At 45.5% G+C, this 23,575-nt stretch overlaps 1 protein-coding gene and 1 pseudogene across 3 annotated transcripts in view; both read left to right on the forward strand.

Moving 5' to 3' along the window:
* UNC45B (unc-45 myosin chaperone B) overlaps window positions 1–20,183 on the forward strand; it is a 41,003-nt gene extending 20,820 nt beyond the window's left edge. The window contains exons 10-19 of one of the 3 annotated variants that reach the window (XM_055255836.2): window positions 401–495; window positions 679–820; window positions 1,882–2,022; window positions 3,924–4,051; window positions 5,635–5,701; window positions 6,697–6,810; window positions 7,181–7,296; window positions 10,552–10,669; window positions 13,749–13,904; window positions 17,134–20,183. In XM_055255836.2, coding sequence (XP_055111811.1) covers window positions 401–495; window positions 679–820; window positions 1,882–2,022; window positions 3,924–4,051; window positions 5,635–5,701; window positions 6,697–6,810; window positions 7,181–7,296; window positions 10,552–10,669; window positions 13,749–13,904; window positions 17,134–17,394 — 1,338 coding nt within the window. In that variant the 3' untranslated portion in view covers window positions 17,395–20,183. Of the gene's footprint in view, window positions 1–400; window positions 496–678; window positions 827–1,881; window positions 2,023–3,923; window positions 4,052–5,634; window positions 5,702–6,696; window positions 6,811–7,180; window positions 7,297–10,551; window positions 10,670–13,748; window positions 13,905–17,133 lie in introns of all 3 variants that reach the window. The other 2 variants (XM_055255831.2, XM_055255837.2) reach the window with 2 other exon arrangements.
* Window positions 20,184–21,794: 1,611 nt separating this feature from the next.
* On the forward strand, window positions 21,795–22,492 carry LOC129469363 (transcription factor Spi-C-like; annotated as a pseudogene).
* Window positions 22,493–23,575: the final 1,083 nt, after the last annotated feature.

A 23,575-nucleotide genomic window follows, 5' to 3' on the forward strand; every position in this document is an offset into this window, starting at 1 on the left:
ATTTTGCATATCTGAGTCTGTTATCCAGAAGATAGGATTTCTCTGTCAGTTTCTGTGCCATAACAAGGTTCCCCACTGAAGCTTCAGATATGGTTAATTTGGTCTTGCTGGTTTTTCAAAATGGCAGGCACAATACATCTGTGGGGTCAAAATGGTGGGGGAAGGGGGGCAGGGCAAGAACTTCAACTTTATGGGCCTCTACCCTAACCCAGAGCATCAGGGAAAGTATCTCAGCAGAGGTGACACCTGAGCTGAGTTTTACAGTCTGCACAGAGGTGGAACCAAGCAAAGAAAGAGGGGCAAAGTGTTCTGGCCATAGAAACCTATTTGAGCAAGGCTTCATCCCCAAGCCTTGGTGCCTCTGATCCTGCATGTGTCTCCTGTCTCCTCTCCTCCACAGGGACTCTGTAAGCTCGGCTCTGCAGGCGGCACAGACTACGGTCTCAGGCAGTTTGCGGAAGGGTCGACAGAAAAACTGGCCAAACAGTGTCGCAGGTAAGGGGGCTCTGTTTCCCAGGCCCTCCACCTCCTCACGCACCTTCCGGGCAAGGGTCTCTGGGGTGTGCTCCAGTGGAGTGTGAAAGGGACCTCACCCCTGGTTCACCACCCTGAAATCGCTTCACCCTCTTGACCTGAGCCCTGGGCCCCTTCCCATGCGTGCTCCCTCCTCACTTCCAGGTGGCTGTGCAATATTTCCATCGACACCCGGACCCGGCGCTGGGCAGTGGAGGGCCTGGCCTACCTCACGCTGGACGCTGATGTGAAGGATGACTTTGTCCAGGACGTCCCTGCCCTGCAGGCCATGTTTGAGCTGGCCAAGGCAAGTGTGGGGGAGTCTGGCCCAACCACAAACCTCAGGAAAGGTCTGCTGGGTCCGGACCCACAAGGAATGGATCTCAGTCTTCCTCCTGGCTCTACTCCTTACCCCTGTGTAAACATGATTGGTTATTTCCCCCTTTCTGGCCCTCGTTTTACCTGATTGTAAAATGGACTCCTGACTCCCAATGCCTTCCAGAGATGGGAAGATGCACAGGAGGGCAGTTTGTTTTCCTGGGGCCCTCAGGAGGTGAGGTCTTGAAGGACCTGAGGCAGCTAAAAAAAAAAATATATATATATATATAGCGGGGCATCGTAGCACACGCCCATAATCCCAGCACTTTGGAAGGCTGAGGCGGGCGGATGGCTTGGGCTCAGGGGTTCAGGACCAGCCTAGGCAACATGGTGAAACCCCATCTCTACAAAAAATACAAAAATTAGCTGGGTATGGTGGCACATACCTGTAATCCCAGCTACTCGAGAGGCTGAGGTGGGAGGATTGCTTGAGCCTTGGGAGATCGAGGCTGCAGTGAGCTAGAATTGCAGCTCTGCACTCCAGCCTGGGTGACAGAGAGAGACCTTGCCTCAAGAAAATAAATAAATAAAAGAGGCTGTGCCCGGCCTTTCTGGGAACCTGCCCTCCCTCCCAGGCCCTCCCAGACTCCTTTCCTCATCTGCTGGGCCAACTCCCTGGCTCTTTTCTACCAGTAAAGGGAGGAAGCATGGGAGAGATTTTCGCCAGGACCGGAAAATGTCCAGCTCCTGCCCCGTCTCCAGTTGGGTGGGAAAGTGTTAGACTGAGCTTGTGGAAGAGGCACAAAGAGAGGATCTTTGTGGGACAGCTCCTATTCATACTGTCAGAGCTACTGTGGAGGGTGCAGGAGACACTGCTGCCTGCCTTTATGGGCAGAGCCATTCCTCTCCTGCGCTGCTGTCTTTCCTCAGATTGGGCCCTACCAGCTGCACTCCTCCCACACCAACCTGCCGGCCACGTGAGGGAGCATCCTGGAAGCAGAGGTTTGTCCTAAAGTTTCCTTTCCCTCTCCCCGACGCTGTGCCTTCCAGACCAGTGACAAGACCATCCTGTACTCGGTGGCCACCACTCTGGTGAACTGCACCAACAGCTACGATGTCAAGGAGGTCATCCCAGAGCTTGTCCAGCTCGCCAAGTTCTCCAAGCAGCATGTGCCCGAGGAACACCCCAAGGTAGGGTCAGGCGTGACCCAGGAGGGGTCTGGTCTGTGCCACCAGGCCTCCAAAGGAGGTGGAATGGCAAAAGGAGTGGTGTCAGGAGTGGCGCGGTGTGTGTTTGGGTGGTTGGGGGTAAGATACACATACACTGAATATGTTAATGGTAAACTTTCCCACCAGATGGTGCTCATGCTTTTTCTTTGTTTTTATTTTCTATTTTGAAAAAAATCCAACAATTTGTAGTCTGAGAAAACAAACGGAGCCATGATGGACACTTTGCAATTTGTGTTGTTGATTTTATGGATAAAAGACAGTTTTATTTCATGTCTCCAGCAGATAACAATTCGATTTTCTCAGATTTCTGGATTTTGTGACATGGGTGCTAAGTAGGAATCATGAGAGGAGAGGCAAGGTCAGCATTAGCCCAGAAGTCACAGATCCCCCGGAGCCCTCTCCAACAATTCCTTGCACATGAAGATATGATTTGTGTGTGATTTGCGTATGAACATATGCAAGATATTGCCAGCCACTAAAATCATTTAGATTTTTTTAATGATCAAAGTAATATAATCATGCTGCAAAATGAATTAAAATGTGAAGAAAAGAAAATAACCACTCATGATTATGTCATCTCCACATGACTGCTGTTGGCATTTTGATGTTATGTTACCTACCAGAGGCTTTTTTTCTATGTATCTTTTTTCTTTTCATAGTTATAATCAGAATATATTTATCATTTTGTGCCCAATTTTGGAAAAACATGTTTTTCACATTGCCATCTCATTCTCTGAATCATTTTTATTTTATTTATTTATTTTTTGAGACAGAGTCTTGCTCTGTCACCCAGGCTGTAGTGCAGTGGTGAGACCTAGGCTCAATGCAACCTCCGCCTCCTGGGTTCAAGTGATTATCCTGCCTCAGCCTCCCGAGTAGCTGGAATTACAGGCATGTGCCACCACTCCCAGCTAATTTTTGTATTTTTAGTAGAGACGGGGTTTCGCCATGTTGCCCAGGCTGGTCTCGAACTCCTGGGCTCAAGTGATCCACCCACCTCAGCCTCCCAAAGTGCTGGGATTACAGATGTGAGCCACCATGCCTGGCCCAGTTTTAAAAATTTTATAGTTCTGGAGGTCGAGTCCTAAAATGAATCTCACTCGGCTAAAGTCAAGGTGTTAGCAGGGCTGGTTTCTTTGGGAGGCTCTAAGGGAGAATCATTTTGTTGCCTTTTTCAGCTTCTAGACGCCACCTACATGCTTTGGCTGGTGACCTTGAACCACTCCGACCTCATTTCCATTCCATTGTTGCATCTCCTAGTACTAACTCTGATCTTCCTGTCTCCCTCTTATAAAGATCCCGGTGATTATATTGGGCCCACACAGACATCTAGGCTTACCTCCCCATCTCAAATCCTTAACTTAATCGTGTCTGCAAAATCCCTTTTGCCATGTAAGGTCCCACATACACAGGTTCCAGAGATTAGGCCATGGACAACTTTTTTTTTTTTTTTTTTTTGAGACGGAGTCTCACTCGTTGCCCAGGCTGGAGTGCAGTGGCGTGATCTTGGCTCACTGCAAGCTCTGCCTGTGGGTTCATGCCATTCTCCTGCCTCAGCCTCCTGAGTAGCTGGTGGCACCCGCCACCACGCCTGGCTCATTTTTTGTATTTTTAGTAGAGACGGGGTTTCACCTTGTTAGCCAGGATGGTCTTGATCTCCTGACCTCGTGATCTGCCTGCCTTGGCCTCCCAAAGTGCTGGGATTACAGGCGTGAGCCACCGCACCTGGCCAGGCCATGGACATCTTTGGAGGCCATTATTCAACTGACCCCAAGAATTCAGAAATGCACCATCTTCGGTTCCAATACAGATTGGCCTGGCACCCAGGACCCTCCCACATTGCCATCTTTTCATCTCCCCAGGACAAGAAGGACTTTATAGACATGCGGGTGAAGCGGCTTCTGAAGGCGGGTGTCATCTCTGCCCTGGCTTGCATGGTGAAAGCAGACAGTGCCATCCTCACTGACCAGACCAAGGAGCTGCTGGCCAGGTGGGGCTGCAGTGGGCCAAAGCTTGGAACTAGGGCTGGGGGCTGAGGGGCCTGGAGTGCAGCACACTGGGCAGGGAGATAGAAATGGTGGGGGCCTAAATGAAGAGATAAACTATTGGGAAAGCCTGGAGAAAGGTCTGAGGGGATCAGCTTTGAAAGTGACATGGGACCAGGGGTGGTGGCTCATGCCTGTAATCCCAGGGCTTTGGGAGGCCGAGGTGGGAGGATTGCTTGAGCCCAGGAATTCAAGACTAGCTTGGGAAACATATTGAGACCCCATCTGTACAAAAAATTTTTTAAGTTAGCCTGGCACGGTGGTGTGCACCTGTACTCCCAGCTACTTGGGAGGCTGAAGCAGGAGGATCACTTGAGCCCAGGAATTCAAGGCTGCGGTGAATGATGACGGTGCCAGTGCACCCCAGCCTGGGTAACAGAGCAAGATCCTGTCTCTATACAAAAAAGAAATAAAGAAAGAAAGAGAGAGAGAGAGAGAAAGGAAGGGATGGAGGAAGGAAAAAAGGAAGGAGAGAAGGGAAAAGAAGAAGGAAGGAAGGAGAAAGAAAAAGAAAGAAAGAAAAAGAAAGAGAAAGAAAGAGGAAGAAAGGAGGGAAGGAAGGAAGGAGAGAGAGAGGAAATAGAAAGAAAGGAAAGAAAGAAAGAAAAGAAAGAAAGAGGAAGAAAGAAAGAAAAAGAAAGGGAAAGGAAAGAAAGGGAAGGAAAGGAAGGAAGGAAGGAGAAGGAAAGAAAGAGGGAAAGAAGGAAAGGAAGGAAGAGAAGTGGCATGTTGGGCAGGTCATCACAGATGGAAGTTTGCATCAGGAGAAACGAGGCCACTGTTCCTTCTTGTTACCTTGTTCCCAGAGATTAAAGGCACAGTCTGGGTGCAGCCTGGCCAGGGAGGCAGGCAAGATCACAGCTACAGTCCGATGCAATGGGTGCCATGATGTGGGAAGCACAAAGGGCTGGTTGGAGCACAAGCAGTGTCCCCCAACCAACCGGACTGGAGGGGAGGTGGGTGGGCAGCTGGTAAGGCCTCCTGGAGGATGTAACAACTCAAGCTCTGAAGGAAGGAAAGGAGCCACCTAAATGCAGGAGAGGGAAGGTTCCAGGCAGAGGGAATAGCATCTGCAAAGACACTGAGGATGGAGAGAGAATGAGTGAACTTGGGGTTCTCCGGCAATATATCTGGGGCAGGGAATGCATAGGAAGGGCTGGTGCTGGGTGAGACAAAAGAGGGGGCCAGAGCCAGATCACAGAGGACCTGGGGCACATCCATGTTGAAAAGCTTCTCCTGGGTGGTTGTGTCCCTAAATAGTGACAGTGAGGAGTGCTCTTTGCAGACTCACTTGGCCTCACTTCCTTCCCAGCCAATTATTTCCATGATGTCATCTTCCCAAGGTGGTTAATTCTGGGGCACAGGCACACATGTGGCACTTTCCATGGCCTCCCTTTTCATCCCAGGGTTTCACTGGCTCCGACTGGCTGGCCTGCTGATGCCGCTGCTGCCGCTGCTGCCGCTGCTGCTGCTGCCTGGGAAAGTGTGCTGGTGCATTAACTGTTCTCCTTTCTTCTCGGTCCCACAGAGTATTCCTGGCACTGTGTGACAACCCAAAGGACCGAGGCACCATTGTGGCTCAAGGTGGTGGCAAGGTAACTGGGCAGGACACGGTTCTTGCCATCCTAGAAGGTGCCTTTATGCATGCTCTTTGCCTAGCCCAAGAATAATGTACCCTCTGCCCCAACTCAACCTCCTGGAATATGGCCACCAGTTATCTGCGCTCTCTGTGCTCATAGCCCCAAGCCAATTTCTGCTTGACTTCATGCTATGATGGTATGTACTTTGGAATCCCATCTATCCTCCTTGCTATTGGAAGGAAGCACCGTGCAAAGACAGAGACCCTGGACTTTGATGTAGAAGACTTGTAGTTGAGTTCTTGCTCTTCCCATTTTTGACTGCATAACCTCAGGCAAAATACTTAATCTCCCGCCACAGCTTCCTCATCTGTAAAATAGGGGAAAAATCATACTTTCACTTTACAGACTGTCACAAGAATTAGAGAAAATATAGAAAGTACTGATTCATAGTAGGTGCTCAATAGTTGTCTGATGTTAAGATTGGGTTTGGCTGAAACTCCATCTCTATTAAAGATACAAAAATTAGCTGGGCGTGGTGGCATGCACCTGTAATCTCAGCTACTCAGGAACCCGAGGCAGGAGACTTGCTTGAACCCAGGAGGAGGAGGTTGCAATGAGCTGAGATCATGCCATTGCAGTCCAGCCTGGGCATCAAGAGCAAAACTCTGTCTCAAAAAAAAACAAAACAAAACAAACAAACAAAAAGATTGAGTTTGGCTTGGGCAGAAAGTAAAAAATTTGTTGATTGAATTATTTATTTTTCCAAAAGCTGAAGGAATATTTAGGTGGGTGGGAGGAAGTGGAGTAAAGACCTGAATGTGCACTGGGAACCAAGAGGAGTGAATATGTGATTAAGGATTTAATCATTTTCCATGATGTGCAAGGGCTGATTATACGGCAGAGTTTTCCTGGCCCTCCCATGGGACAGACAGACAGCACCTGGAGCAGGAGGATAGGAGGGAAGCCTCTGGATGTCTGTGACTAAGTAGTGACCTTGCCCTTTCTTGCAGGCCCTGATTCCCCTGGCTTTGGAGGGCACAGATGTGGGCAAGGTGAAGGCAGCCCACGCTCTAGCAAAGATCGCTGCTGTCTCCAATCCGGACATTGCTTTTCCTGGGGAGCGAGTAGGTGCTTGGGTAGATGGGATAGGGCAATGGGAGGGGTCTCCTCTGCTCCTAGAGGCCTTTCCCCTTGTCATTCTACCTCCAGCCTGGGACAGGGGCATGGTGCTGTCACAGGGAGGGTGATGCATTGGAGGCACCTGGATTCCAGGCCTGGTTCTGCCTCTGACAAACAGGATTGCCCTCTCCAAAATTCAGTTATCCTATCTATAGAGTAAAGAAAATAATCCTGCCTGTCAGGATCACTGTGAGGATTAAATCAGACAATGTATGAGAAAGTGCTTTGGAAACTTTACAGCTGGGCACCTATAAATGTGAGGCACTCAGGAAACAAAGTCCTCACCTGACCAAACACTTGACCCCTCCCCAACAGGTGTATGAGGTGGTGCGGCCCCTCGTAAGACTCTTGGACACACAGAGGGATGGGCTTCAGAACTATGAGGCTCTCCTAGGCCTCACCAACCTGTCTGGGCGGAGTGACAAACTCCGGTGAGTGTGGTGAGTGTGGCAGGGGTGGAGAGAGGTGGCTCAAAAAGTGTTTGTTTGAAATTTCACATAATGTGCTAAGAATGCTCTTCTCTGAAGACAACATCAAAGGCCAGGGGTGGGATTTGAGTTAGCACTTAGTAAACCACACAGTGACTATACCAAAGCCAAAAGATGCTATAAGGCCCTTCTTTTTCTTTTTTTTTCTTTCCTTTTCTTTTAGTTTCTTTTCTCTTTTCTTTTCTCTTCTCTTCTCTTTTCTTTCTTTTCTTTTCTTTTTTTCTTTCTTTTCTCTTTTTCTTTCTTTTCTCTTTTCTTTTCTTTTCGAGACCGAGTCTTGCTCTGTTGCCCAGTCTGGAGTGCAGTGGCGCGATCTCAGCTCACTGCACCCTCTGCCTCCAGGGCTCAAGCTATTTTCCTGCCTCAGCCTCTCGAGTAGCTGGGACTACAGGAGTGCGCCACCATACCCAGCTAATTTTTGTATTTTTAGTAGAGACAGGGTTTCCCCATGTTGGCCAAGCTGGTCCCAAACTCGTGACCTCAGATGATCTGCCTGCCATGGTCTCCCAAATTGCTGGGATTACAGGTGTGAGCCACTGCACCCAGCCAGCACTTCTTTCTAAAGTAGTAATGATCACCATTCTAACTGGCGTGAGATGGTATCTCATTGTGGTTTTGATTTGCATTTCTCTGATAACCAGTGATGATGAGCATTTTTTCATGTGTCTGTTGGCTGCATAAATGTCTTCTTTTGAGAAGTGTCTGTTCATATCTTTGCCCACTTTTTGATGCGGTTGTTTTTTTCTTGTAAATTTGTTTAAGTTCTTTGTAGATTCTGGATATTAGCCCTTTTTCAGATGGGTGGATTGCAAAAATTTTCTCCCATTCTGTAGGTTGCCTGTTCATTCTGATGGTAGTTTCTTTTGCTGTGCAGAAGCTCTTTAGTTTAATGAGATCCCATTTGTCAATTTTGGCTTTTGTTGCCATTGCTTTGGTGTTTTAATCATGAAGTCTTTGGCCATGCCTATGTCCTGAATGGTATTGCCTAGGTTTTCTTCTAGGGTTTTGATGGTTTTAGGTCTAACATTTAAGTCTTTAATCCATCTTGAGTTAATTTTTGTATAAGGTGTAAGGAAGGGATCCAGTTTCAGCTTTCTACATATGGCTAGCTAGTTTTCCCAGCACTATTTATTAAATAGGGAATCCTTTTGTTATTTCTTGTTTTTCAAAGATCAGATGGTTGTAGATGTGTGGTGTTATTTCTGAGGCCTGTGTTCTGTTCCATTGGTCTATATATCTGTTTTGGTACCAGTACCATGCTGTTTTGGTTACTGTAGCCTTGTAGTATAGTTTGAAGTCAGGTAGTGTGATATCTGACCCTGGTGATGCCTCCAGCTTTGTTCTTTTTGCTTAGGATTGTCTTGGCTGTGCCTGCTGTTTCTTGGTTCCATATGAACTTTAAAGTAGTTTTTTCCAATTCTATGAAGAAAGTCATTGGTACCTTAACAGGGATGGCATTGAATCCATAAACTATCTTGGGCAGTATGGCCATTTGCACAATATTGATTCTTCCTATCCATGAGCATGGAATGTTCTTCCATTTGTTTGTGTCCTCTTTTATTTTGTTGAGCAGTGGTTTGTAGTTCTCCTTGAAGAGGTTCTTCACATCCCTTGTAAGTTGGATTCCTAGGTATTTTATTCTCTTGGTAGCAATTGTGAATGGGAGTTCACTAATGATTTGGCTCTCAAGGATCTAGAACTAGAAATACCATTTGACCTAGCAATCCCATTACTGGGTATATACCCAAATGACTATAAATCATGCTACTATAAAGACACATGCACACGTATGTTTATTGCGGCACTATTCACAATAGCAAAGACTTGGAACCAACCCAAATGTCCATCAATGATAGACTGGATTAAGAAAATGTGACACATATGCACCATGGAATACTATGCAGCCATAAAAAAGATGAGTTCATGTCCTTTGCAGGGACATAGATGAAGCTGGAAACCATCATTCTGAGCAAACTATCACAAGGACAGAAAACCAAACACCGGGCCGGGCGCGGTGGCTCACGCCTGTAATCCCAGCACTTTGGGAGGCCGAGGTGGGCAGATCACGAGGTCAGGAGATCGAGACCATCCTGGCTAACACGGTGAAACCCTGTCTCTACTAAAAATATAAAAAATTAGCCGGGCGTGGTGGTGGGTGCCTGCAGTCCTAGCTGCTGAGGAGGCTGAGGCAGGAGAATGGCATGAACCCACGAGGCAGAGCTTGCAGTGAGTGAAGATCGTGCCACTGTACTTCAGCCTGGGCGACAGAGTGAGACTCTGTCTCAAAAAAAAAAAAAAGAAAACCAAACACCGCATGTTCTCACTCATAGGTGGGAGTTGAACAATGACAACACAAGTACACAGGGCGGGGAACATCACACACCGGGGCCTGTCAGGGGTGGGGAGCTGGGGGAGGGATAACATTAGGAGAAATACCCTAATGTAAATGAGGAGTTGATGGGTGCAGCAAGCCAACATGGCACGCACATGTATACCTGTGTAACAAACCTGCACGTTGTGCACATGTACCCTAGAACTTACAGTGTTAAAAAAAAAAAAAGATATCCAGGTGGATAGTGGGATAAAATGTATTCCTCTGTGGAAGCAGGAATATGTCAGCATGTACTGGGTTGGGCTTCTTTTGGTTGCCAGTAGCAGAAAACTTAACTATATAGGCCTAAGCATAAAGGAAATTTATTGGCTCATGTAGGTAAAAAGTCTGGGCTAACAAGATTCAGGTGTGGCTTGATGCAGGGCTTACAAAGCTGCCTTAGGTTCCTGTTCTCTCTGTCTCTCCTATCCTTTCTGTATTGCTTTAATTCTCAGTGGGCTTTTCTGCTCTCTCATGGTTATAAGGGCAGCTCTGGCCTTCACATCTTCTTGGATCTACATCCAGGATGAGAGAGAGAGAGAGAGAGAGAGAGAGAGAATTTCTTTGCTGCAATAATACAGAGGCTCTCCAGTTGGGTGATATCCAGAACCCACTGCTGTGGCCAGGATGCCATGCTATGCCATTTAGTTTAGGCCCATGGTGCCCCTCCTAGAGCTGGGGGCAGTTTGATGCCACATAAACCGCGCTGGCTGAGGATGTGGGAAGGAGAGCACCAGAATGGAAGAATGGTCCCTGGGTGGCCAGAAAACCCCCATGGTCACTGCAGAGGACTCAAGGGTCTTTCTTCCTCCACCCTCCTACCCTAGGCAGAAGATCTTTAAGGAGAGGGCCTTGCCAGACATCGAGAACTACATGTTTGAGAATCATGATCAACTGCGGCAGGCGGCCACCGAGTGCATGTGCAACATGGTTCTCCACAAGGAGGTGAGGCAGGGGTCAGGATGGAGACCCGGGGCTTAATCAAGGCACGAGAGGCAGGCCAGGGTCAGGGCCTGGGGTGAGATCGGGAGCTGTTATGATGGCATGAAGGTAGCATTTTGGACAGAAAATCCAGGAATCCCTAAATCTTTCCTAGATTACAGTCCCCCTCCCTGTAGGGACCCTGAGAGAAAGATATGCATAAAGGAAAAAATACAAAGCTGGGGCTTTGAATCCAAACCCTGGGCTAGATGAGGTGGAAGGCACCATTTCCCTAAGTTACTTAGGCCTGAATAACCTTAAAACAAAGCAGGATATGAGACCAGGGCCTCTCCGAGGTCAAGGAACGCTAGACCACTTGCATTTATTGAAGCTCCACATGTATAAAAAAATGAAGAAATGCCAAATACAGTTATCAACCATTTTAGGATGTCTTAAATGACAGCATTTAATGAACTACCACTGTTCCCATAGAAATTGCAATGCAATATAACTGTACTCATCACAGAATAATTATAGGGTTTATAAAAATAAAATGAATCCAGAACATGCTGTAGGCCTCATGGTCCAGTCATGGGACAAATGATACCCATCTGGTGAATGTCTTCTTCTTCCTATCCTGTCAGAGTACTGCTGTGCCTGTAGGTATAATCTTATCAGAGATAACAGCAGGGTCTAAATTTCAGGCCATTCATTAACATGAGGGCCAAGCCAAATGGCTCTCCTGGGCCCCCACATAGGGGCTAGCATGAGACCCATTCTGTTTACCCTTAACGCCTGAACCTTAGATCTTCTCACTGTTATAGGGGAAAACATAACCCATTAAAGCCTATTAAAGGCTGGGTGTGGTGGCTCATGCCTGTAATCCCAACACTTTGGGAGGCTGAGGTGGGTGGGTCACTTGAAGTCAGGAATTCGAGACCAGCCTGGCCAACATGGCGAAACCCCGTCTCTACCAAAAGTACAAACATTAGCCAGGCATGGTGGTGGGTGCTTGTAGTCCCAGCTACTCTGGAGCCTGAGACATGAGAATTGCTTGAACTTGGGAGGCAGAGGTTACAGTGAGCCGAGATCGTGCCACTGCACTCCAGCCTGGGTGACAAAGCAAGACTGCATCTCAAAAAAAAAAAAAAAAAAAAAAAAAAAGCATATTAAAGTCAGGGGGAATGAAGCTACCAGGGTCTACCAGGGAGCTGGCCTAAGGCTGGGCTGGGGGCCTGGCAGCCATGGGGGAGGCAGAGAGTGTGTCCAAGGAGATGGGCGGGGAGGTTGAGAGGTTGAGAGAGGTAAAGGAAGGAGGGAGGCAACCTTTCCTATGGGAGCACCGGCTGCTGCAACAACCCAAGTCAAAATGTTCAGTGGTCCCAATAGGATAGAAGTTCATTTCTTGGCCAGGCGCGGTGGCTCACGCTTGTAATCCCAGCACTTTGGGAGGCCGAGGCGGGTGGATCATGAGGTCAGGAGATCGAGACCACGGTGAAACCCTGTCTCTACTAAAAATACAAAAAAAAATTAGCTGGGCGTGGTGGCGGGCGCCTGTAGTTCCAGCTACTCGGAGAGGCTGAGGCAGGAGAATGGCATGAACCTGGGAGACGGAGCTTGCAGTGAGCCGAGTTCATGCCACTGCATTCCAGCCTGGGCAACAGAGTGAGAGTCCGTCTCAAAAAAAAAAAGAAAAAAAAAAAGTTCATTTCTTGCTCACCATGTCAAAGTCCTATTTGGATTGGGTGGCTCACTTTTTTTTTTTTTTTTTTTGTCTGAGACAGAGTCTGGCTCTGTCACCCAGGCTGGAATGCAGTGGTGTGATCTCAGCTCACTGCAACCTCTGCCTCCTGGGTTCAAGCGATTGTCCTGCCTCAGCCTCCAGAGTAACTGGGACTACAGGCGCGTGCCACCACCCCCGGCTAATTTTTTTGTATTTTTAGTAGAGATGGGGTTTCACCATGTTAGCCAGGATGGTCTTGACCTCCTGACCTCGTGGTCTGCCCGCCTTGGCCTCCCAAAGTGCTGGGATTACAGGTGTGAGCCACTGTGCCTGGCCGGGTGGCTCACTTTCAAGCTGACTCAGGGATCCAGGCTTCTTTGATCGTCAAGAACTGTCTTCTCCTCTGCCACACTGGGAGTGGATTCCATTCTGATGGTGAATGGGGAGACAGACTGAGGGAGAGGTGCCTGAAAGTGACACACATCATTTCTGCTCATGTTCCATCTTTGAGAACTAGGCCATCCCCACATCGAGATGTGAGAAATGGGGGAATGTAGTGCATGTAAGGGCAGTTGTGTCCCATGAGAGGGGGCCATGCTGACCCCTCTGATATATGGGTTTGACCTCTGCCATGCTCTCACCTCCCATGACCACTGCTCCAGCTTCAGGGAGATGCAGGTAGAGGGTCACACCTGGGAAGCTGTGATCTTGGTCCCCTTTTGGAGTCCCACTTCTAGGAAACCTGGCCCATTAGAATGCTCTGAGACTTGACCACCTAGATTTTACAGTAGTGCAGAGGGGTGAGGATGAGATGCTGTGAGGGGTTAATACCTCTCTGAGACATGTCAGGGCACTGGTCCCCTGGAAGCTCTTCTCCTGGTTTTCAGATCCTTGGGAAGCCTCATCTCTCACCTGGTGGAGATGGCACTGTAGCTTTCTAATACCAAGCAAACCACCTAATTGTTTCCTGCTTCTGCCCCCGTCCCTGCAAAATCATTTTATGGAAGACCCTGAAGGTCCATCCATTATGGGAGAAACCTTCCAAGGTTCCCCAAAGGGTTGGGAAATACAGTTCCTCAGGCATCATCTGCCCTGCAGGAGTCTGTGCCTGCCTCCTTCCCCTGGTGTGGAGGCTGAATGCAAACAGAGGTGGTGAAGCACACTAGATGGGGAATTCCTTATTTTCTTTACTTGGAAGAATTTGTAGCCCCTTCATTCAACCAGTCAGGGAAGGCTTCTTGGGGGAGGTAGCATGAGTGAGCTGCTCAAAGGGAAACTCTTAAGAGATCTTGGGTCAGAGAACTTCAGATGTATCTTACCCTCTTCAGGCTGGGCAGATTGGGGACAGTTTTCTCTGAGCCATGTTCCTGCCTCCCGCAGGTACAGGAAAGATTCTTGGCTGACGGGAATGACCGGCTGAAGCTGGTGGTGCTGCTCTGTGGGGAGGATGATGATAAGGTGCAGAATGCGGCTGCAGGGGCTCTGGCCATGCTGACAGCAGCACACAAGAAACTGTGCCTCAAGATGACTCAAGTGGTAAGAGCTGGCCCTGGGGATAGGAAGGGCTGGGTGGGCTCCAGGGAATCTCCCCACCCACAGACCACACTGGATGATCCCCTGGGGAGGCCAGCTCCTAAAGAAACCCCTCACAGCCCCCAGGCATCTGTTCCTACTGCCTAAGGAGAGGAGGGTCTATTCCCTTCAGTGCCTTACGTTCATTATTTGGTCTTCCCAAGTGTGCTAGCTCAAACCCTCCCATTGGAGTTTCACCCATTGCCTTTAGTGGTGCATATACCTCATTGCTTAAGAACAACAGCAATGCTAAGCACTGCCATGAAGCTCCAGAGCTTCCCAAGAGAAGCACGGATGTGGCTGGGATGCCATAAGGAGCTTACGGTTTGGCAAAAAAGCTGCAGATTCTCTTAGGTGGACACAATGACCAGCTCCTAGGAGACTGTGGCCATTGCAGCAGGTGTAATGGAAATGATATCTGTATAGTCACAAACAAGGGAGTGCACAATGAAACTTTCCTTATTTCACCAAACTGAGGAGTTTGTGGGCACTCATCTCTCCCCATGGTGAAAAATGTGGACATCTCAATTTGAAGGTGTTCATGTCTGGTTTAAAGGCAGGCTCTTTCAGATAGTCAGTGTAAGGTGTGTGTGTGTCGGCAGATGTGTTCTCTAAGTTCCAAGAGGGGTTATGTTGTCCTGGCATCTGGCAAGGGTGTGTCTGCTCAATGTAGCTCATCCTGCATGGTCTTTGGACTTCAGCTTCTTTCCCTAAGGCAAGCTTCTCAAAACTGTAATGTGTGTAAGAATCACCTGGGCAACTTGTTAAAACAGTTTCCCCACATGTTCTGATTTAGTAGATTGGGGGTGGGATGCTAACAGCTTGGGGACCACACTTTGAAACCACTGCCCCAGAGCAGCCTCTGCTGGTGTCACTGGTCACATAACTCTTGTTGCAGGTCCTCACAGGACCCTCTGTGACTCCTTGCACTTACTGAGTGCCGGGTGTTGCCCTAAGTGTTTACATTTATTAAGTCATTTAATTCTCCCAAACACCCTGTGAGGTGGATATTATTATTATCATCATCCCTATTTTACAAATGAGGAAACTGAGGTGCAGAAAAGCAACTCGCCCAAGGCCACACAGCCTGTTAGTTGGGAAGGGATTGGAACCCTTCAGGATTGCCAACCCACTCCTGGCCACTTCGTCGTTCTTCCTTGCGGGGCTCAGACATCTTGGCTGCATTTTTGTTCTGACACGGGGCTTCCTGGGGACTCTGTGAAGCTGCTCAGACTCATCTTTTGTGCCACCCCACGGCCATGTTGGATGCTGGACATCTCTACAGTCTCATGTCATCTGGGCTATGCCCTGGGCTATGCCTCGGGCTGTGCCTCCTGCCCTGGAATCCCGTCCTTGTTGAGTTTCTATCACTGCTTCCTTTGACCCTTGGTGACTCATCCCAGGGAGCGATGGGCCCTGGACCCATCGTCAGTTACACTTCAGCATAGAAACTTTCCAGCATAGAACCATGCCACAGCTAGCTGAGCTTTCATGTTCTTTCCTTGGGATAGGACATTTAGTGCAGAGTTTACAAAAGTTGGGTTAGATGCTCAAAAGCCAAGAATTTGCCTTTTCTTCCCCCTGTGTCTGTCTCCCAATGTGCTTGTGAAAAGCAAGCCCTGCTGACAAATGCGAGGTGAGGGTAACAGGCACAAAGAAGCCCAAGGGAAAACCTTTGCATTGGTGTTTTTTTAAATTTATTTTTATTTATTTATTTATTTTGAGACAGAGTCTTGCTCTTTTGCCAGGCTGGAGTGCAGTGGTACAATATTGGCACACTGCAACTTCCACCTCCTGGATTCAAGGGATTCTTCTGCCTCAGCCTTCCTAGTAGATGAGATTACAGGCGTGCACCACCACGCCTGGCTAATTTTTGTATTTTTAGTAGAGGGCGGTTTCCCCATGTTGGCCAGGCTGGTCTCGAACTTCTGACCTCATGCTCCGCCTGCCTTGGCCTCCCAAAGTGCTGGGATTACAGGCATGAGCCACTGCACCTGGCCTGGGTTGGTGTCTTAAATCATCACGTACTTGCCCTGCATCCACTTCTACTTGTTGAGCACTTACTGTGTGCTCCAGCCCCCATGCTAAGCTCTTTCCATGTGTCATCTCATTAAATCACCACAATGTTAGAGGTAGACGTAGAAGATGACCCTGAGGCTTACAGAGGTTAAATAACTTAGCTGAAGCCATGTAGTTGGTAAGTGGCTGAGCTGGGACCTGAACACTGGCCCCTCTGGCTCCAAATCCCCATGCTGATGACCATTCTACTCTGCTGCGCCAAGTGTGTCTGTTGAATGATACAGGAGTCAAGCCTCCTGGTTCTGTTATCAGCATTATCTCTGTCTCCTGGGATGATCAGAGGAGTCTAGAGTCCTGCCTTCCCAAGAATAGAAGTTGGGTTGCTTCACAGCTGGGAATGGAGGAAGAATGGAAGTGAGGATACATTTAAGACTCTTGTGTTGATTCCAGTTAAAGTCAGGGCTGGGGGAGAGCATGTCTGCATGCCTGGAGCTGATGTCTCAAAGGCACCCGGTTTGGCAGAAGCAGGCATTGCCCATGTGCCCAGGGTGAGAATCCTCCTTTTGAACACTCTACATCCCTGTTCTTCTTAGGCTTGTAGTGGGTCTGGCCCTTTGCTTCTTAAGCTGCTTAAGAAATAAATGGATGTGGAAAAATGAATCCTCTACTATTTCCAGATGCGTGACCATAGCTAAGTTATGCTGATTCCTTTAGTCCTTTTGTTTTAGTTCATTTTCTGTTGCTATAACAGAATACCTGAGACTAGGTAAAAGAAAAGAGGTTCATTTTGGCTGACAGCTCAGGAGGCTAGGAAGTCCAGGATCAGACAGCGTCATCTGATTTGCTTTTGGTGAAGGTCTTGTGCTGTGTCATAGCATGATTTAGATGCAGAAGGGAAAGTGTGTGTATGTGAAAAGGATAAAACACAAGAGGTGGTAATTGGGGCCATGAGTGTCTCTCATGGTTACTGGTCTAGTCCCTTGAGAGCAAGAACTCACTGCTGCAAGAATTAACACATTCCTGGGCCAGCAGCATTAATTCCTCTTAATGACCTAATTACCTCTTAAAGGCCCCACCTCCCAACATTGCCACACCAGGGACCACATTTCCAACACATGAACTCTGGGTACACATTCAAACCTAGCACCTTCATTACCTTTTTCCCTGCCTCCAGACAACCCAGTGGTTGGAGATCCTCCAGCGGCTTTGCCTGCATGACCAGCTGTCTGTGCAACACCGGGGCCTGGTCATCGCCTACAACCTACTGGCAGCCGATGCTGAGCTGGCCAAGAAGCTGGTGGAGAGTGAGCTGCTGGAGATCCTGACTGTGGTGGGCAAACAGGAGCCAGACGAGAAGAAGGCAGAAGTGGTTCAGACAGCCCGAGAATGTCTCATCAAGTGCATGGATTACGGCTTCATTAAACCAGTGTCTTAGACGGGGACCCTCAGGGTTGCTGGGAGTGGTCCTGTACTGTGCAGAGTCCTGGGTTGTGTTCTCCTGGAGTGTCAGGTCATCTAGGGATCATAGCAGTGCCAATGAAGTCTCAATATAAAGGAAAGACTTGACTGTTCTCTGAGTTGTGAATCTTCTCCTTTGTCCTGACAGAGTTTGGATGTTTCACTCTCTCTCTTGCTTCCTGTCTCCTTACATTTGTCATGTTTCAGAAATTCCCAGAATAATTTTCACCCATGATTAGAAATAGGTTGGATCATTCTTTCTGTACCTTTTCTGAAGGCCAGGATAATAGGTTGAAGTTCTTTATATTTTGGAAAATGGATTTTGTGGTAAGGTAGGAACTAACGGGTGTGTGCATATAAAGGTTAATGCTGTTGTATTTGGATGCTGATCTGTGCTGTTTTCATGTCCTCTCTCCCACACTATTTGAATCAGTCTGTTCAGAACTGTGTGTTTCACCTACAGTGCTCTGTCCCAGTCCCATGCCCATTCCCATCAAATTCACTGTGATGGAAATAGAGTTTATGTTCAACAGTGGGACATGACCTCTGCAATTTTCTTGGGAAAGTCTTCCAAGCAACATGGACATGATGAATACAAATAAGATCAACTCAAAGTACTTCAAACAAAAAATAAATAATTCATTGGCTCATGTATCTTGGCCATCCAGGGAAGGTCTGACATTGTTAGATCCAGAGTTTCAAATGTCATCACCATGGATGTGTCTTTTTCTGTCTCTCATTTCCCCTCCCCATATCTTGTCTTTTATTTATTATAGGTTGATCTCATTCCCTGGCAAGCTCTCTTCCTGTGATAGGAAAGAAAGTCCCCAGCAGCCCCCTGACATAGTTGTTGTAGTTCATTATGGAAGAGAAGAGAGAAGAGCATTCTCAGTAACCCAGCAAAGTTCCCGGGGATGACTCTGATATGTCTATGTCTCAGGTCACATTTCCATCTATGAACCAATCATATTCAGAAGTGGAATGCTAATTGGCCAGGCCTGGGTCATATATACAAGTCTAGGGAAGGAAGGAGCTTCATCCCTCTCCAATTGACATGGATTGATTAGGGGTATTAATGGAAAAGGTGTGCCACCACAAAAGAATGTACCCTGGGCAGATCAAAGAACATGTTCTGTATGTCAGCCTTGGCCACAAAAGAATGACACAAGTAATATGCCATAGATCAGAACCTCTCTGTTAATATTGCCTTTTTAGCATGGTTAAGATAGCTAAGATCTAGTACTGTCACTCCGGTGTGTCCCAATTCTACCTACGTTTATTGAAGGGTCAACAGTTCTGATCTCAGCATTGGGTAAAGGGTGGGACATTCAGATTTATGGTCCTTGATAAAAACAATTTACAACGTTCTGTTGTGTAATAAGTGTAAGTGTACATATGCCTGGGACATCAGCTGGAAAAGGGACAGACTATCAGGAAGTTGCACTGTTGCGGTATGGGCCAAATCCAACATAATACCCGCTGTACCTCTAGAGAACTAAAACCTTAGTTTCTCGGATCTTTTCTGCACTAATGATCTTTACATACAACCTACATGTTACCAACTCTTGCATGGGCTTGTTTCACAGCAGGAAACTACATTCATCATATCCTTATTATGATAGAGAATGGCAACATTCAAAAGGGTGTGGCACTTCTGAAAATATGTACAACACTTATTATCAATAAATGGCATGATCTGACCCCTGTCAAATTCTTCTTTCCTTGTTTCCTCATATGTGGTCTTGAGTAGGTGCATTTAGCTCCTTTAAAGAAAACTCTTTCACAGGTAGGGCCACACTCTTACTTATTTTGATCTCATGAGGTTACATCCGCCAGTGGCGTTCAGGGCCAGTTAGATAAAGCTCATTTTGTTTGGATTGGAGAGACTTTTTTTTTTTTTTTTTTTTTTGAGACAGGGTCTTGCTCTGTAACCTAGGCTCAAGTGCAGTGCAGTGGTGCAGTCATGGCTCACTGCAACCTTGGTCTCCTGGGCTCAAGTGATCTTTCTACCTCAGCCTCCTGAATAGCTGGGACTACAGGCACATACCACCACCCCCAGGTAATTAAAAAAATTTTTTTTGTAGAGACAGGGTCTCACTATGTTGCCCAGTCTGGGAGACCACATTCTTTAACATGAATATTTTGTGAATAGTCCAAGAAGATCTAGAGGAAAACTGAATTCCTTCATCTGATTTTTGCCACTGGGCTGCCTCCCATTGTCTGGCTAAGTCTTCATGGGAGGCCTTTAAGAAAAGCTGTGACAAATACCTTTGTTTCCCACTGCCTAGGTTACATAAGTAGTTGGCTTTTCCAGCCTAGACTCTTATATCATTGCTTGTAAGAGGGCCCTTCTTTGCAGATTTCTATTTCTTTTCATCTATGCTTTCAAATAGGCAGATGTTAGCCTGAGATCATCTCTTTATTGAAGTAGTTTGCTCAAAAACAGCAAGGAACAGTCAATACCTGCCAACTTTCTAGGTTTTTCCAACCAATTCTCTTACAGAAAATCTATGAATACCTTAGAGGTATGTTTCTTAGTTTCCCAACATATAATGGGAAAATTCATCATTTTTATTATTACTTTTAACTGAAGTATGTTGTTATCAGAGAACTTGGTCTGTGTCATATTAATCCTTTGCCACTTGAGAAGCATGCAATTTTTAAGTTTATATCTCCAAAAGGATATTTTGTAAAAATTTAACCCCTTTGACTCTTAGTCTTCTCGTTTGTGAAAGGTAAATAATAAAGAATTTCTGTTCCTAGTAATAGTAACTTGTGGCAAAACAATACCCTGACATACAAGAATTGAAAAACTGGGCAAAACTTAAACATTTTGTTTAAGGCACCGGGAGCCATTAAGGCAGTGAGACCAGCAAAAAGGGAAGCACCAAGGAGGAAGCTTAACTTTTTGGTAAAGTCGATTCCATTTGGGATGTTTGCCAATTTGTTAGCAGAGATTGTGAGTTACAGAGGTTTAAGTATCTGAGACACCATTTATTAAACTGTTAAAAGAAGAAATAGAAAATTTGAATAGTATTTTACCTATTGAATAAACTGTGTCTGTAATAACAACAACGATGGTAAGGAAAGCCTTCCCACAAAAAAAACTCATTTACTTTCACTGGTGAATTCTACAGGCATTTAAGAAAGAAACAATGCCACTCTTTTGTTTTCTTTTGTTTTTTGAAGCAGGGTCTCACTCTGTCACCCAGGCTGGAGTGCAGTGGCGTGATCACAGCTCACTGCAGCTTCAAACTTCCGGGCTCAAGCAATCCTCCCACTCGTCTCCTGAGTAGCTGATAGTCACTGTTAGTCCTCCAAATTAATGTTTTTTTCTTTTCCTTTTAAAAAAGCTTTTTTTTTTGTAGAAATGAAGATTCACTATGATATTATAGGTGCATTAAGTATTTTTATTTTTTATTTTTTGTAAAGACCAAGCTGGTCTTGAACTCCTGGACTCAAATAATCCTCCCATCTTGGCCTCGCAAAGCGTCGGGATTACAGGTGTGTGCCACCGTGCCTGGCCAAAACAGTACGGCTTATGCAAACCCTTCTAGAGAAGATAAAAAAAGGACACTTTCAACTCTTTTTATAGGGATAGTTTGATAGCAAAACTTAACAAAGACATATAGGAAAATTGTAGACCAGTATCTTTTATGACTTTAGTTACAAAATCCTTTACTAAATACTAGCACACCAAATCCACCAATATATAAAAAGATAACACATTAATCAAGTTATGTTTATTCTAAGAATAATAAGTTGGTTAACATGAGACTATCAACCAATATAATATACTACATCAACAGAATAAAGAATAAAATAATATGATTATCTCAATAGATGTAGGAAAAGTTTTTGATAAAATTCAGCAACAATTCATGATAAAACTCTTCAGTAAACTAAAAATAGAAGGAAGCTTCCTTAATGTGATAAAGTTTATCTGTATAAAGTCTATAGCCACTGTGATATTTAATTATCCCCTGAGATTAAGAATGAGATAACAATACTTGCTATTACCAATTGTATTCAACTTTGTACTGAAGAGCATAGCTAGTACAAAAAGGCAAGAAAAGGAAATGAAAATCATAAAATTGGCCAAACGTGACAGCTGTTACAATGGCAGGTTACAGGTTAGCCAAGCAGGAGGCAGACACGTGTTTCAGGAGACGGGAAGACTATTTCCACCGTATACAAGTGGATGCTGCATTGGACACTGATGGGCAGAACCATCACGCTGGAAAATAATTTTTTATTTTCATGACAGCCTACCATTGAATTTACAATTCTGATATTAATGAAATATCTCTATAAGGGGTTGAAGTGTCTTCCTGCAACAATTGCCAAGGAACAAAATTATCAATTTATTAATGAAACATGTTGTGTGTTGAACAAGACAAGCTGGGTCAAGCATTTGAGGATGCTTTTGACATATTGAGGCAACATTCAACTGGAGATCTTTAGTACTCACCAGATTACAAAAATTACCTGGCTTTAATCAATCATTGTCCTCATGTCAAAGGAAATTCCAGCTGCTATGGAGTGTTGCCTACAGAGGAACCTGTCTATAATTGGAGAACGGTAATCAACAGTGCTGCAGATTTCTATTTTGAAGGAAATACTCATCAATCTCTGCAGAACATAACTGAAAACCAGCTGGTACAACCCGCTATTCTCCAGCGAAAGCGGGGAAAAGGCAGGAAGAAGCTTAGACCGTTTGAATACCTTCATGAATCCCTTTGTAATCCAGAGATGGCACCTTGTATTCAGTGGGGGAATACAAGCTTTGGGGGAAAAGAAAAGGCAATTGGAAGACCATGACTTATCAGAAAATGGCCAGGGCACTGAGAAATTATGGAAGAAGTGAGGAAATTACCAAAATCTGGAGGAAGCTGACTTACCAGTTCAGTGAGGCTGTTCTCCAAAGACTCTCTCCATCTTATTTCTTGGGGAAAGAGATCTTCTACTCACGATGTGTTCAACCTGATCAAGAATATCTCAGTTTAAATAACTGGAATGCAAATTATAATTATACATATGCCAATTACCATGAGCTAAATCACCATGATTGCTGAATATACTCTCATATTTCATGGTTTCCTGGCATTGGAAGTCCCTACAAGTTTTAAGGATTTCTCACTCTCTATCTCTTTTTTCCTTCCTCTGAAGCAGTTTAGGATTTTTCTCTTAAAGCAAATACTAAAGAGAAAAAAACCCAATTAACTTTATTTGTTGCTTTTATCAAAGAGCATGTAATCTATACTAACTCAGTGGGAAATTCTGCCAATGAGCAGCTTTTTTTTTAATACTCTATGAAGATTCAATGAAAAACTTTATTGTTTCAAATGATTAAGTCCATTTGAAAGTATAGACTAAATGTCCTTGCTCTGCTCTTACTATTCTCTGTCTTTTATTTTTTTATTTTATTATTTTTTAAAAGAGGTCTCAGCCAAGATAATTTTTAATTTTTATGGATTTAGGAGTACAAGTGCAGTTTTGTTGCATGGATATATTACGTAGTGGTAAAGCATATTGTGTAGCATCCTCATCATCAGAATAGTGAACATTGTACCCAACAGGTAGGACTTCATCCCTCATTCCCCACCCGTCCTCCCACCTTTTGGAGCCTCCAGTGTCTATTACTCCACTCTGTATATCCATTGCTAAGCTCCCAACTATACTCATTTTATTTTAAAAATTGTTTTCTTTTTCTGCATACTTCAATGGATGCAAACTCTTTTTATTTTTTCTTTTCCTTTCACAGACAGTGACTTCATTTTTTTTTTTTTTTTTTTTTTTTTTGGCTGCTAACTCCCAAGCACAACACAGTGACTTATATTTTTAATTTTTTTAAGAGGCAAAGCCTACCTCTGAAACGCCTTCTTTTTTTCTTTTCCTACTTCAATAAGCTGGTCTACGTTCTTACTGTTCTCTATGCAACCACTTTCTTCTGGATTAACAGTGCCAGTACAGATGATTTGATTTATATATTGATTTCAGCATTTTCTTTTCATGTGCTCAGATGAGGAAAATCACTCTTTTATATCCAATGACTTTACAAAAAATCATTTACAAAGAAGTGACTGCATATGATAAAATCTTTTGTGCCAAAATAAGTTCGTGGCTTTTAAAATGTCATAGAAATGTCTATTCAGGTT

This window comes from Symphalangus syndactylus, chromosome 20 (assembly GCF_028878055.3).
Source record: "Symphalangus syndactylus isolate Jambi chromosome 20, NHGRI_mSymSyn1-v2.1_pri, whole genome shotgun sequence".
Taxonomy (NCBI): domain Eukaryota; kingdom Metazoa; phylum Chordata; class Mammalia; order Primates; family Hylobatidae; genus Symphalangus; species Symphalangus syndactylus.